The sequence below is a fragment of the Terrapene carolina genome, unplaced genomic scaffold (assembly GCF_002925995.2).
Source record: "Terrapene carolina triunguis isolate 2854851 unplaced genomic scaffold, T_m_triunguis-2.0 Scaffold67, whole genome shotgun sequence".
NCBI lineage: Eukaryota > Metazoa > Chordata > Testudines > Emydidae > Terrapene > Terrapene triunguis.
In genome coordinates this window covers 37935419-37948690 of record NW_020664418.1, presented here as the reverse complement: position 1 = coordinate 37948690, position 13272 = coordinate 37935419, and the positions used below count along the sequence as shown (strand labels likewise).

The 13272-nt window shown below is 48.9% G+C and overlaps 1 protein-coding gene across 4 annotated transcripts in view; it reads left to right on the top strand.

Moving 5' to 3' along the window:
* Window positions 1–13272, top strand: part of ACAN (aggrecan) — a 78004-nt gene that overhangs the window by 41765 nt on the left and 22967 nt on the right. For all 4 annotated transcript variants that reach the window (XM_026648339.1, XM_029910720.1, XM_026648340.1 and 1 more), the window contains 9 exons: window positions 534–708; window positions 1475–1602; window positions 2278–2571; window positions 5127–5588; window positions 6182–6356; window positions 6808–6935; window positions 7057–7350; window positions 7785–7967; window positions 10299–12647. In XM_026648339.1, the coding sequence (XP_026504124.1) occupies window positions 534–708; window positions 1475–1602; window positions 2278–2571; window positions 5127–5588; window positions 6182–6356; window positions 6808–6935; window positions 7057–7350; window positions 7785–7967; window positions 10299–12647 (4188 nt within the window). The remainder of the gene's footprint in view (window positions 1–533; window positions 709–1474; window positions 1603–2277; window positions 2572–5126; window positions 5589–6181; window positions 6357–6807; window positions 6936–7056; window positions 7351–7784; window positions 7968–10298; window positions 12648–13272) is intronic.

The window sequence follows — 13272 nt, the reverse complement described above, 5'->3', positions numbered from 1 at the left end:
ATTGTACTGATAACACACAATTAGCCAATTTCCATAGAGTGTTTTTACAATACCGTGCAGTGCCATGCCAGCCACTTTAAATGTCTTGATAGTTTTGGATCCTTCTGACAGTGATGTATTTGTTGCATTCTGGGATGTTGGTTTACGCTGAAGCCGTCAACATTAAAACACCGGATTTAGATGTAGCATTAGTGTGCTCCAGCGTCACAGGAGAAAAGAACCTGGACTGGACAGCAGGTCTGTTCCTGTAGATTTTTCTGTTCACCAAAGGGAGTACATCTAATTCCCCTTAAATTGAAGCCTGGTGGCCTTGGGATGGTGGAATATAGCATGGGGAAGAACAGAGTCTCTTCAGGGCACAGTAGATTGCCCACGCAATACGAATGATCTGTGGCAAACACATGATTTTCTACATGAGATAGAATGCCTTTTTTCTGACTTGCTAACCCCTTTGAAAGGGAAACTGGTGCGGGGCTGGTTCTTCACTGACTGATGTGTGTTTATGTGCTTGTGCTGGTGGATGTGTTTTCCAGGAATCGTGTTCCATTACAGAGCCATCTCCACCAGGTACACGTTGGACTTTGAAAAGGCAAAGCAGGCGTGTATCCAGAACAGTGCTGTCATCGCTACTCCTGAACAGCTGCAGGCAGCCTATGATGATGGGTTTGATCAGTGTGATGCCGGCTGGCTGGCTGATCAGACTGTCAGGTAATCAGCTGAAAGAGGGGAAGCAAGGTGGCCAAGAGGGAAGAAAAGAGGGCTATCCAGGCAGCCAGGGGCTGGAAATGGGATACAGAGCCTTTCACATCTAGGTAATTGGTTTAAATCCCATCCCAGGTAAATAATGACTAGCAGTTACCATCTGATAGTCATTTGGTGTGGAATGAGCTGGTGGATCTCAGTCTATTTCCAGGTAGATAGGTGTCCACATCACAAAACCACTCTCACAACTGGCCCCCTTGTTTGGCAGTGACAGCTGAGACGCTAAGGACTGAATGGCCCAGAGACTTGAGAGTGGTGGTTTAATCCTGGTTCCCATGCCCTCTACTTTTGCCCATGCAAATTGCATAGATGCTATGCCAAGCTCAACAGATGTGGCTGTATTTTGCACACGTCAAGTAGTCATCTAGCAGGGCTCAGAGGAGTCTGAAAACCCAGCAACTCCTGCTGCATCAGTATCTTTGGGGGACACCTGGAGGATCTCTTCCCCTCACCTCCAGTGTCAGGAATGGAAAGGAGTAAGCCCACTTTTCCCTCTTCTCCTGTCCAGGAAAAGTTCTGGGGGTTTGGCCTGCCTCCACTTCCTCCCTCCCCCCAGAATGTCAAATCCCAATTCTGATTCTCCAACACCTGCTCAGCTTGTCCTGATGCCTCCTGCACCACAGAGCCATGTGACAGTCATCTTTCTAATGAAGCTTCTGTCTACTCACTAGACATTTCCTGTGCATGCTCTCTCTCTTGCTCTCGCTCTCAGGTACCCAATGCACCATCCCCGAGAGGGTTGCTATGGCGACAAGGACGAGTTTCCTGGAGTGAGGACCTATGGCATTCGGGAGACAGACGAAACATACGATGTTTATTGTTATGCAGAGGAAATGCAAGGTGATCTTGGGTTTCTCCTTTGTAATTCTCAAGGGACTGAGCTGGCAGTATCATGAGCATCCTCACTGCAGACAAGGATAAAACAAGAGGCAAAGGAGCTAGAAGTCAGAGACATTAGAGATTCAAAAGCCATGTGAGATCCCATCTAGTCCCACCCCGCCAAGGCTGGATTATTCCCTAAAGCCTGTTTTTCTGGGCTTTGTCCACTCTGGTTTTAATTGATTAAAGCAATGGAGCTCCCATTATTTACGTCAGGGGACGATTCCACATTCTGGTATCTCTCATTAGGAAATGATTTTCACAGGTGCTGACCACCCATGCCTACAACTGAAGTCAATGAGAGCAGTGCGGCTCAGTACCTCTGACCAGGCCCCAAAATATTCCTTATCTTAATGTCATTGCATGACTCCAAGTAGAACATACACCCCCTTGTTCCACCCTAGAAAATTCCTCTCCCTCTTTGAGGTTTGCACCTTCCTAATATTTATAGACAGTGATCATGTGTATGTCCCCACCCTTAGTTGTCACTCATCCAAGCTGTACTTATCTAGTGTTTTTAACCTTTCCTTCATCCCACCAGCCCCTAGGGAAGGAAAGTGAAGGGAAGAGAGAGGTAGATGGAAGAGGAATTAAACACTGCAGTCAGTCCTTGAGTCAATGGTTGTGTGATTGCAGGTGAAGTCTTCTATGCCACCTCCCCAGAGAAGTTCACCTTCCAGGAAGCCGCAGAGAAATGCCTCAGTCTCGGGACCCGTTTGGCCACCACGGGAGAGCTGTACCTGGCATGGAAGGGTGGCATGGATGTGTGCAGTGCAGGCTGGCTGGCAGACCGCAGCGTTCGGTATCCCATCTCCAAGGCACGTCCCAATTGCGGCGGGAACCTGGTGGGGGTGCGGACGGTGTACCTCCATGTCAATCAGACGGGATACCCTCACCCCCATTCACGCTACGATGCGATCTGCTACACAGGTGAGTTGCACTGGGGTTTTGTTGAATTAAGTACAGTGCCTCCATCAGTACTCGTAAGCAGCAGATTCCAGGATCTGGGTATGGTGCATCCCAGTCCAAGCTGAATTATCGCACAACCATGGAAATTAAAGATGAAAAACTCCTGTTAAGTCCCATCTTGTCCAATGCCTGATTGTTTGTCATGCTCTGTTTCCCCGTGCTGTGTCCACTCCTGGTTTTAGTGAGTCAAGAGACAGGACTTCCATAATTTCCCTTGGGAGACCATTCCAGTCTATTCTATAAAAAATTAATTAAATTAATAATAATAATAAATAATAGTAATGAATAATAAAAATAGTTAGAACCACAGGGATCACACTAAACTTCCCTCCACTTTTGGTACTTCCTTCAAATACTTGAGGATGTCTATGAGATCCCCTCTTAGTCATGGCAGTGCAGGATTAACTCAAATATTATGGCGATGGCCACCAACATAAGAATCAGATACATCACTTGTCATCTTTCCCCACTGATCATTTCTGGTGTCTGTCTCTCGGAATGCCTTTGACTCTGTTGCTAGCCCCACCTCAGAATTAACACAGAAAAGCTTCTTACTGTTTCACTTAAACAAGAAAAGCAGATGTAAATTTACAGGCACCCAGTACCCAGCAGGCCAGCGCCCCTCCATTCTTGTCCAAGCAGAGAGAGAAGAGTTCAGAGTGTATGTTAGCATTGCAGTACAACTGAGTGTTCTCAATGGGAGGTGAGTGTGATATGCCTCTATCCACTCCAGATTGTCAAATACCTTCCAAGTTTGATGGCTCTCCAGGAACCAGGCAGCAGAGATCAAGTGCTTGCATATTAAGTAATTTAATATTATAGATAAGACAGCAGAAAGAAGACAATAGGTCAGCTCCTGAGCAGCAGTGCTTTGCATAGTGCCTATGGTAGGGGTCCGTGTGCAAGGACTCCATTTTGCATTTCCTTGGTCCCAGTGTAGCCATTGTGCAAGGCTGGCCGCCCCGTGCTAATGTTAGAGGGCTGCCTAGGCTGCAAATTTCCATAAGGGGCCCAAGTTGCAGCTAAGGATTGCCCTGGCTCATGGGCATCTCAGCTACATCCTCTATCTGCTAGCCATGCCCATGTCCTGATATGCCAATTGCCAGCAGCAGGCAGGGAGGGTTGTGTGTGTCTACACCAGGTGTTGGAGGTTCAAATTCAAAATGAGTGGGGTTATCTTCCCAGGGCCAATGAAGCCCACTTTGGGATCAGATTATGCCAGTCATGTGGCACAAAGTGGCCTGACCACACCAGCAAATCAGGCCCAACATGTCAGTGCCCCGCAGTCTCTCTCAGGTGCTACTTATTAAACCACTTAATATGACAGGTAAGTGTTTGAGCTTTGATGCCTGGTTCTTGGAAGCCTCTCAGATCTGTGAGAATCATAGAATCATAGAATATCAGGGTTGGAAGGGACCTCAGGAGGTCATCTAGTCCAACCCCCTGCTCAAAGCAGGACCAATCCCCAACTAAATCATCCCAGCCAGGGCTTTGTCAAGCCTGACCTTAAAAACCTCTAAAGAAGGCGACAATGAACTAGCTGGGTAAAGGAAATGGAATTTGAAATAAACCAACTGAGAAAACAAAGCAGCATTAGGGTGGAGGTCTGATCGTATTTGTTCTGCAGTGTTCAATCCTGTTTTCCCAGCTTCCCCCGTGCACTGCTCCCCGGCTCGATCCTGCCTCAAAATATGACAGGCACTTGCTTGGCTCCCCGCATCTCTCTGTGCTTCACTCTCAGGCTCAGGCCTGCCTGCGGTGCAGCATTACAGGAGCACCCCCTTTCCTTTCCCCATTTTGAGCTTTGTATTTTAAATTCCCTGCTGCTGGCACTAGAGGTCACAAAAGACTAGATTAGCGTGAGGTGCGCTAGCGGATTAGAGTCAGGAGTATAAGGTGTGGGGGGGAGAAGGGAGCTCTGACTCCTTAACTCATATGAAAGCTATAGAACATATGGGAACAAAAACAAGTGACTCCCCTTTTAATTCAATTAAATTCCACTGTAGAGTGCTTTAGAGAGACGAGGAGCAGGGGGAGGGGAAATGGTCAATATTTTACTTTTTAAAAGGTTGAATTTCACCCTCCAAACAGGGGCACCGAGTACCCAGCAGGCCAGTGCCCCACAGGCTCACTGAGTCCATTTGCAAGATGGAATAGCTCCCAGAGTGTGCACATGCTGTCACCCATTGTGGCATGGTGACTCACATGGTCTATATCTCCCATCACACATATGCCTTGTGCAATAGCATCTCCCTTCAGAACACCTGTACAACTACCCCATTATCTACCCTAGTTCTGATCACATCACCCGCCCCATCTCCCATCATACCCACCCTATCGCCTACCCAGGTTCCCATCATAGCCCCCACAACCATCCGATCACCCTCCCCATCTCCCATCAGAGCATCTGCACACCCAGCTCCTTTCCTGAGTGTCCGTACATAGATTTGTTTCCAAAGCCTGGGCCTGTGTCCCTTGGAGACGCCAGTAAAGGAAACATTTGCCTCTTGTTGTAGATGAGGACTTTTTAGTCCCTGAGAACTTCACCATCCAGACCGTCACCCAAACCGAAGTGGAGATACCTCTTCCACACAATGTCACAGAGGAGGAAGCCCGAGGCAGCATTGCAACTCTAGAGCCAATTGACTTCACACCCACTGCCTCAGAGCTAGATGAAGGCTTCACAGTCACTCCAGATCTCTTTGCCACTGGTATCACTGCCGAGACAGCTTTCACAGAGGCAGAGAATGTGACTGAAGAGGGAGTCACAGCTGTATGGGTGACTCCTGAAGAGGTCACCACCTCGGTCCTGGACACTCTTTTCACCAGTTTGGCACCGGAGGTGAGCTCAGCGAAGGAGGACTTGGGGGCGACAGCCACGCCAGAACTAGAGTTTGCCTCAGTGGAAGAGACGATTGTGCGGGTGACAGCCGCTCCTGCGAGTGGTCTCATTCCTGAGCAGCCCATTTCTCCCACTGGTAAGTCACAGAGGCAACAAGAAACCTCACGATCCATTTCCTCCAGGGCCAGCCACACCGCTGCTTCAGCTGACAAAATTGGAACACTGTCCATCTAGCAACGGATTTGGCTCTACTGGAGAAAGTGTGTCTGGTTTGGGCACTCCCAGTCTTTCCCCTGCCCCTAGCAGTTCATGGCAGGAATAGCTATCTGCCTACTGCCAGCAGCTCTTCTTCTGTGCATGGCACAGGAATGGGCAGGGGAGCCTGGAGGGCATCTCATGAGGTTGTAGAATGACCCCCTCTGTCTGAGGATGAGAGCTGCATTGGCCGACACCAGATTCCAATGTTCTGTGTGCACCCCTCTGCAGCTGAAGGGGAGGTCACTGCATTGCGATCATTGAGGGGAGGAATGGGAGACCCCCAAGATAACCCCTCCTTTTATAGCCTCTTTAATAACAGCAGAGACCAGTAAACCAGGGACTTGGATCAATGTGGCTCCAGCAGGTACTGCTCCTACCAGGTTGGTTTTGAAGGCCCTTCCTGAATATCCATCCAGGGTGCCTGGGGGTCTCCGTGTCCATACGTCACTGCTCTCTCCCTTTCCCCACCAGGTGTCGTGTTTCATTACCGACCAGCCACCAGCAGGTATTCCCTCACCTTCACCAAAGCCCAGCAGGCCTGCCTGGATAACAACGCTGTCATCGCCACACCCGAACAACTGCAGGCTGCCTACCAGGCTGGCTTTCATCAGTGTGACGCCGGCTGGCTGCGGGATCAGACTGTCAGGTAAGGGGAGGCCAGGTCAGGTCAAGATGACCTGAAAGAAACATTCAGCCATGAAACAGAGTCACCTGGGTTACCGCCAATGTGCCGCACAGCCCCACATGGACGCAGGACCCCAGTGACAGCACAGTAGCACCTGACACGGATAAAACACAGGTCGGACTGTAGTGTAATGTGCTGCTGAATTGTGAACGTGTTCCCCACGTGTGCCACATTTTCCCATGTTGCGTGTCCAGGACATGTTTCTAAATCATACTGATGAAAAGCCCAATACAAGAGCTAGGCATTACCATTATTATTATGATTAAGGACGTTGGGCACCTCTAAATGCTAAGTATGATCATTATTCAATGGAGAGCTTACGTCCCTTCCACAGGAACACCCACCGAGATTCTTCAATCACAGTGTATGCAGGACCCTCACTGGAGAGGCCCCTTTCTTTCTGTTTTGGCAGATACCCCATTGTGACCCCACGGAATCAATGCATAGGAGACAAGGACAGCTCCCCAGGCGTGCGGACGTATGGTATGCGCCCAGCTTCTGAGATGTACGACGTGTACTGCTACATTGACCGACTGAAGGGTATGTTCTCCACATGCCTGTGAGCACGGGTGTTGGGGGGGGGGGGTGTAAAGTACAGCGGAGGGGCAGAAATATCCATAGTTCTATGTGTAAGTGACTCATACTTGATTTTTTCCTCCAGGTGAGGTGTTCTTTGCAACCCAAGCAAATCAGTTCACCCTCCTAGAAGCCCAGGAATACTGTGAGAGCCAGAATGCCACCCTGGCCTCTGTTGGGCAACTCCATGCTGCCTGGAAGCTGGGCCTGGATAGATGCCGTGCTGGCTGGCTTGCTGATGGCAGCATCCGATATCCCATTGTGACCCCACGTCCTGCTTGTGGGGGAGACAAACCTGGTGTGAGAACCATCTACTTGCACCCCAACCAGACGGGATTCCCTGACCCACTGTCAAGGCACCATGCCTTCTGTTTCAGAGGTACTGACCCACTCTTCAGAGCCATTTGCCATAGCACACAATGCTGATAGCACAGGGAAAACTCTGCATTCTGTGGGGGAAGGATTTCAAGAGGGAGATGATTACACGAGGGTTCTACTGTATGTTTACCAAAAGGAGCTGTTCCTCCCAAGGACACACAGGGACACCACATGGCTCATTCTTTTGCATTCATTTTACTCTCACAGAATCAGAAAATTTGAGATGGAAACAATCTATGAAGTCTCCTCTGCCCCTACTTTCTCCAGTCTAATTTAGTCTGTTTATCTCCTATTAAGAGAAATGCTATATATTTAATTATAGACCTTTCTATGTTGCTTGTCACCCTGGTATCAGGATAGTTTATGGAGCAGCATCAGGTTTCTGAGAGAGCCAATGCCTTCTTAGAAATTCTCTTCAATATCTTTCGGTTCCAGCCCTGCCATCTCTGGACAAGGAGGAATTTGTTGAGGAGCAGATTGTAACCCAGGTGATCCCTGGCTTGGAGGAAGTACCCTCTGGGGAGGAGCCAACTGTGGAAACGGAGTTTGCCACTGAACCTGAAAATCAGACGGCGTGGGGAACAGAAGTCTTTCCAACTGACATTTCCTTGCTATCAGGTGGGTCGGGCTGTTCCCTGCACCCAGAGGTGCACTAGACTGGCAGAGGAAATGTTTAGGGCAAGGGCAATCCAGAAACAAAAATACTGTGTCCTTACCAAGGCGAATCCCTGTCTGAATCCAGCTGGGAAGTAACCTGATGAGGGAGGAAGCTTTGAACTGCAGCTCTCTCTTCAGAGGGAGTTGGTTCTCTGGCTCAGAAACCCAGATTCACCTCACATGCACCTTTTAGCCAAGCAGAGCTCTGAGGCCTAGAGCTCAAGCCATCACACCTCCTGGATCACACTGAGTGAAACATGGTATTCCTCATGGACACTACATTATTCACAGGCAACCCAGGGCAAATGGGGATTAATGTGAATGGAGAAAGGCTATTCTGTGACAAGAAAGTGTGGGCTCTTAGTTACTTAGAGCAAATAAAACCTGGGGCTCCCAGCTGTTCCAGCTCTGCTTGTGACAAGCTTTTTGGTAAGGGGGCCCGGAGAGGGCAGCTGACCCAACGTTTGAGGCATCTTTGGGTTTTTTTAAGCTGTTAGCAAAATCCAGGTAGTTCATTATGGCCCAGGTTTTCAAAACTGCACGTACAGAATATGTGCAAACAGTTACCACAAATGCAGGTGTCAATTTTGTACACGCCTTTTTACGCACACGGTTCTGGAAAACTGAGCTCAGACTTTTTTTGTTTTTTAAAAGAGATGATTCGGTGCACTTCTTTTTAAAATAAAAATAGTCAAAGCCAGCATATTGGACTCATCAGCCAACCCTACACTAACAAACTAGTGCCAACAGCCCAACATTTCTGAGCTATCCTACAATAACACATCGATGTGCACAGTGGTGAGCTGGAGCCGGTTCGCACCGGTTCGCGCAAACCGGTTGTTAAATTTAAAAGCCAGTTTAGAACCGGTTGTTAAAGGGGTGGGCAATTGGGAGAGCGAGGTTTTTCTGTTGTTAAACCGGCCCGCGGGCCACATCCGGCCCGCGGGACCGTCCTGTCTGGCCCGCCTAAGCTCCCGGCTGGGGAGGCTCCCCCGCCTTCCCCCCTCTCGCAGAGCCTCAGTGTGCCGTGCCGCCGGCGCCAGCGCTCTGGACTGCTCCTGGGCAGCTCTGCAGGTCCTGCCGCTTTGAGCAGCATAGTAAGGGGGTGGGGCTGCGAGCTCCAGGGGGCCGCGCGGCATCCATACACGCTGCCCTGAGCAGCATGGTAAGGGGGCCAGGCCAGGGCTGGGAGGAGGGGTTGGATAAGGGGCAGGGAGCGGTTGGAGGGGGCGGAGGTTCTGGGGGGCGGTCAGGGGATGGGGAACGGGGGGGGTTGGGTAGGTGTGGGAGTTCCGGGGGTCTGTCGGGGTGGTGGTGGATAGGGTCGGGGCAGTCAGGGGACAGGGAGCGGGGCGAGTTGGGTAGGGGGTGGGATCCTGGAGGGAATTTAGGGTGGGAGGTCTTGGGAGGGGGTGGTCAGGGGACAAGGAGCGGGGGGGTTGATGGGTTGCAGGTTCTGAGGGGGAGGATCGGATCGGGGGGACAGGCTGTTTTGGGAGGCACAGCCTTCCCTACCCGGCCCCCAATACAATTTTGCAACCCCAATGTGCAGGACTAGCTTTAGGAAGTGCGGGGCCTGATTCGAACAGTTTCAACGGGGCCTCGGCAGGGATGACTAAAAAAAAAAATGTAAAAAAACACATGGGGCTTGTACTCACCGGGCGGCGCTCCGAGTCTTCGGCGGCGAGTCCTTCACTCGCTCTGGGTCTTTGGCGGCACTGAAGGATCCACTGCCGAAGTGCCGCTGAAGACCCAGTAGGGAACCGGTTGTTAAGATTTTGGCAGTTCATCACTAAATGTGCATGTAAAGAGGGAAAATCATTCAGGAAACAGATTTCAATTTCTGGCTTTCAAGGGGGGGTACAGCTTTACTGGAAGCAACACTGAGACAAAAACTGCAGGATAGGTTTGGATTTTTTCTTCTTCTATGTCTTATCAGCAGAAACAGCAGCAGTTTCCATCCACTAATGGTTGCTGGAATGCTGGCTTTGTTCTGATGATTATCCTTCGGGAATTTGTGTTGCAATTGTACTGTCACAGGAGGTGATAAATTGAACCACTTTTCCAGAGTTATTTGAGATAATCCTCATTAACAGAGTTTAGGGGAGGGAGGGCGATCTGGAAAGTGTATAGGATTTTCTGCCCTCAACTTCAGAGTCTGTCACTATTTTATTCGATGTCAGTTTTTATGCACAGTCAAACAGGACATTTTCAATAGCTCCTTGAAACTGATTTGTTAAATCCTTCTTCCTCACTCTCTCTCTCCCCCCACTTCCCCTGCTTCTTTTCCAGTGAGTCCATCAGCTTTCCCCCCTGTTGCTGCAATACCAGATGAGCCCAGTGCAGAGACTTCTCTCAGTGGAGTGCCTTCAGGGGAGATATCTCTGTCTGGAGTACTTGAAACCAGTGGTGAACCATCAGCTTCTGGGTGGATACCTGGAGAATCAGCTTCTGGAACATTTGAACCTAGTGGAGAGCCCTCAGGGATCGAAGAAAGCGGAGTGCCATCTGTAGACCTGGATTTCAGTGGACTTCCTTCTGGACTGCCATCAGGGGATGAAAGTGGGCTGCCCTCGGGCATTATTGAAGGCAGTGGGTTACCTTCTGGCGAGGAAGACCTATTAGTATCTGCTTCTGGAATCCCAGACCTTAGTGGGGTAACATCTGGACTGCAAGAAATCAGTGGAATTCCAGAAATTAGTGGACTACCTTCTGGAGAAGTCTCTGGTGTTGAGCTTACTAGTGGCCTGCCATCTGGAGAGTATGATGAAAGTGGACTCCCATCTGGTTTTCCAACTGTCTCTCTTGTGGATACTGCTTTGGTGGAAGTTGTAACAACAGTAGCAGAAAGTCAACTGGAAGGAAAAGGAACAATTGGGGTCAGTGGAGAAGGAGACCTATCGGGGTTACCCTCTGCTGAATGGGACATTAGTGGAAAAGTCAGTGGGTTGCCCTCAGGAGTTGATATCAGTGGAGCACCATCTGGGATACCTGATATCAGTGGAGCACCATCTGGGATACCTGATATCAGTGGGTTACCCTCAGGAATCGATTTCAGTGGAGCACCATCCGGGATACCAGATATCAGTGGAGCACCGTCTGGAATACCTGATATCAGTGGCTTTCCCTCAGGAATTGATTTCAGTGGAGAACCATCTGGGATACCTGACATAAGTGGCCTTGTAGACCTAAGTGGCCTTGTTTCTGGTGTTGATAGAAGTGGAGAGCCCTCAGGCGTTATCTTTTTAAATACCAGTTTGGTTGAAGTGACCACCCCATCAGTTACGGAAGCAGAAGCAAAAAAGTTTTTGGAAATCAGTGGATTGCCCTCTGGGGACGAAGATATATCAGGCACAGTGTCTGGAATTTTAGATGTTAGTGGTCAGCCTTCTGGGCAAATAGACTTCAGTGGAGGGGTTTCTGGAGCTCCTGAAATGAGTGGACTTCCAAGTGGAGTAATTGACATCAGTGGAGATACTTCTGGTGTTGAGGTTGTTAGCGGCCTGCCATCTGGAGTTTATGATTATAGTGGACTCCCCTCTGGCTTTCCCACTATCTCTCTTGTGGATACAACTTTAGTGGAAGTTGTAACTCAGACATCTGTTGCACAAGAGGTAGGAGAAGGGCCATCTGGGATATTAGAAATCAGTGGACTTCCTTCAGGGGAAAGAGAAACATCTGGAGAAGTGTCTAGAGTTATGGATATTAGTGGGTTACCGTCAGGGACAGTAGATATCAGTGGAGAGCCATCAGTCATTCCATATTTTAGTGGAGAAATTTCTGGAGTCACAGACTTAAGTGGAGAGTCCTCAGCAGTGACTGGAGTTAGTGGAGAGGCCTCCGGACTTCCAGAAGTCACCTTGGTCACTTCTGATTTGGTGGAAGTTGTGACAAAACCAACAGTTTCACAGGAGCTAGGTGGAGAAACAGCTGTGACACTCCCCCATATTTTTGAGTCAAGTGGAGATGTCTCTTCATCTGGGGAAATTGGTAGAGAGGCCTCTGCATTTCCTGAAATTACTGTAGAAACATCTGGATTTCATGAAATTAGCATAGAAACATCTACAGCTCCTGAAACTAATGGTGAAACATCTGCATTGCCTGAAATTACCATAGAAATTTCTACAGTTCATGAAACCATTGGTGAAACATCTGCAGTATCTGAAATTAGCATAGAGACTTCTACAGTACATGAAACCAGTGACAAAATATCTGCATTGCCTGAAATTAGCATAGAAACTTCTACAGTTTACAAAACCAGCGGTGAAACATCTGTATTGCCTGAAGTTAACATAGAAACATCTGGCATAGCTGTGGTCAGTGGTGAAACTTCTGGAGCACCGGAAGAGAGAAGGGAAGATTCTTCAGGAACACCCACAAACCCACTCCCAGATGTTTCAGGGGAAACCTCTGCACCAGACGTTGTAATTAGTACCAGTATGCCAGACACTGAATTAACACAAGAGCCCATGGGTCCTGAAGAGGCCCGGCTTGAAATACAGTCCTCTACTCCCATGGTATCGGAACAAGAGACCGAAATAGCTGTTGTTCTAGAAACTTTAGAGATATCACCCACTGCCACTGCTATCTTGCCTCAAGTTTCACCAGAAGCCACCGATGTGCCAGAACCCACTGCAGAAGGTATTGTTAAAAATATTCATTGCTTTTCCAGCCCACCTTCTTTTATAGAAAGGGGGTGGGGCTTCCCTTCTGTATACAGCAAAGGGAACATAATGAAAAAGGGTATTTAAGAAATATTTTATCTGAATGAAAAGCTAGAGGGATGTAGGATTTGCCACACCAGATCAGACCATTAATCCCTCAAGTCTAGTATCTGCCTCTCACAGTGGCTGATAAATGATGGAACAATCATAATGCACCTGGCCAATTGTGCAGCTCTGCACATGGAGGGAATGTGAGGGGGTTGCTCTTTTCTCACACCTGCAGCAATCCGGTCATGCCCTGAAACACAAAATATCCAACTGCTTTTATCTTAACAAGCACAACTATCAGTGCTATTATTGGCCATACAATTATCCAGCCCCCTTCCATCCCCATTATTTGACTCTGACCTTCTATGGCAGTGGAGATAAATTAAAGTAGCCTTAAACACAGACAACTGCAGCATAACATGGCAAGCAGAGAGTGAAGCAGCACTGAGACATGGATAGCAGGCATCTCCCCCTTTGTGCAGCAGCAGTAGGCACACTGCATAACAGCAAAAGGCATCAGTATAATTTGTCTGATATCCCTCTCTCTTGGGAGT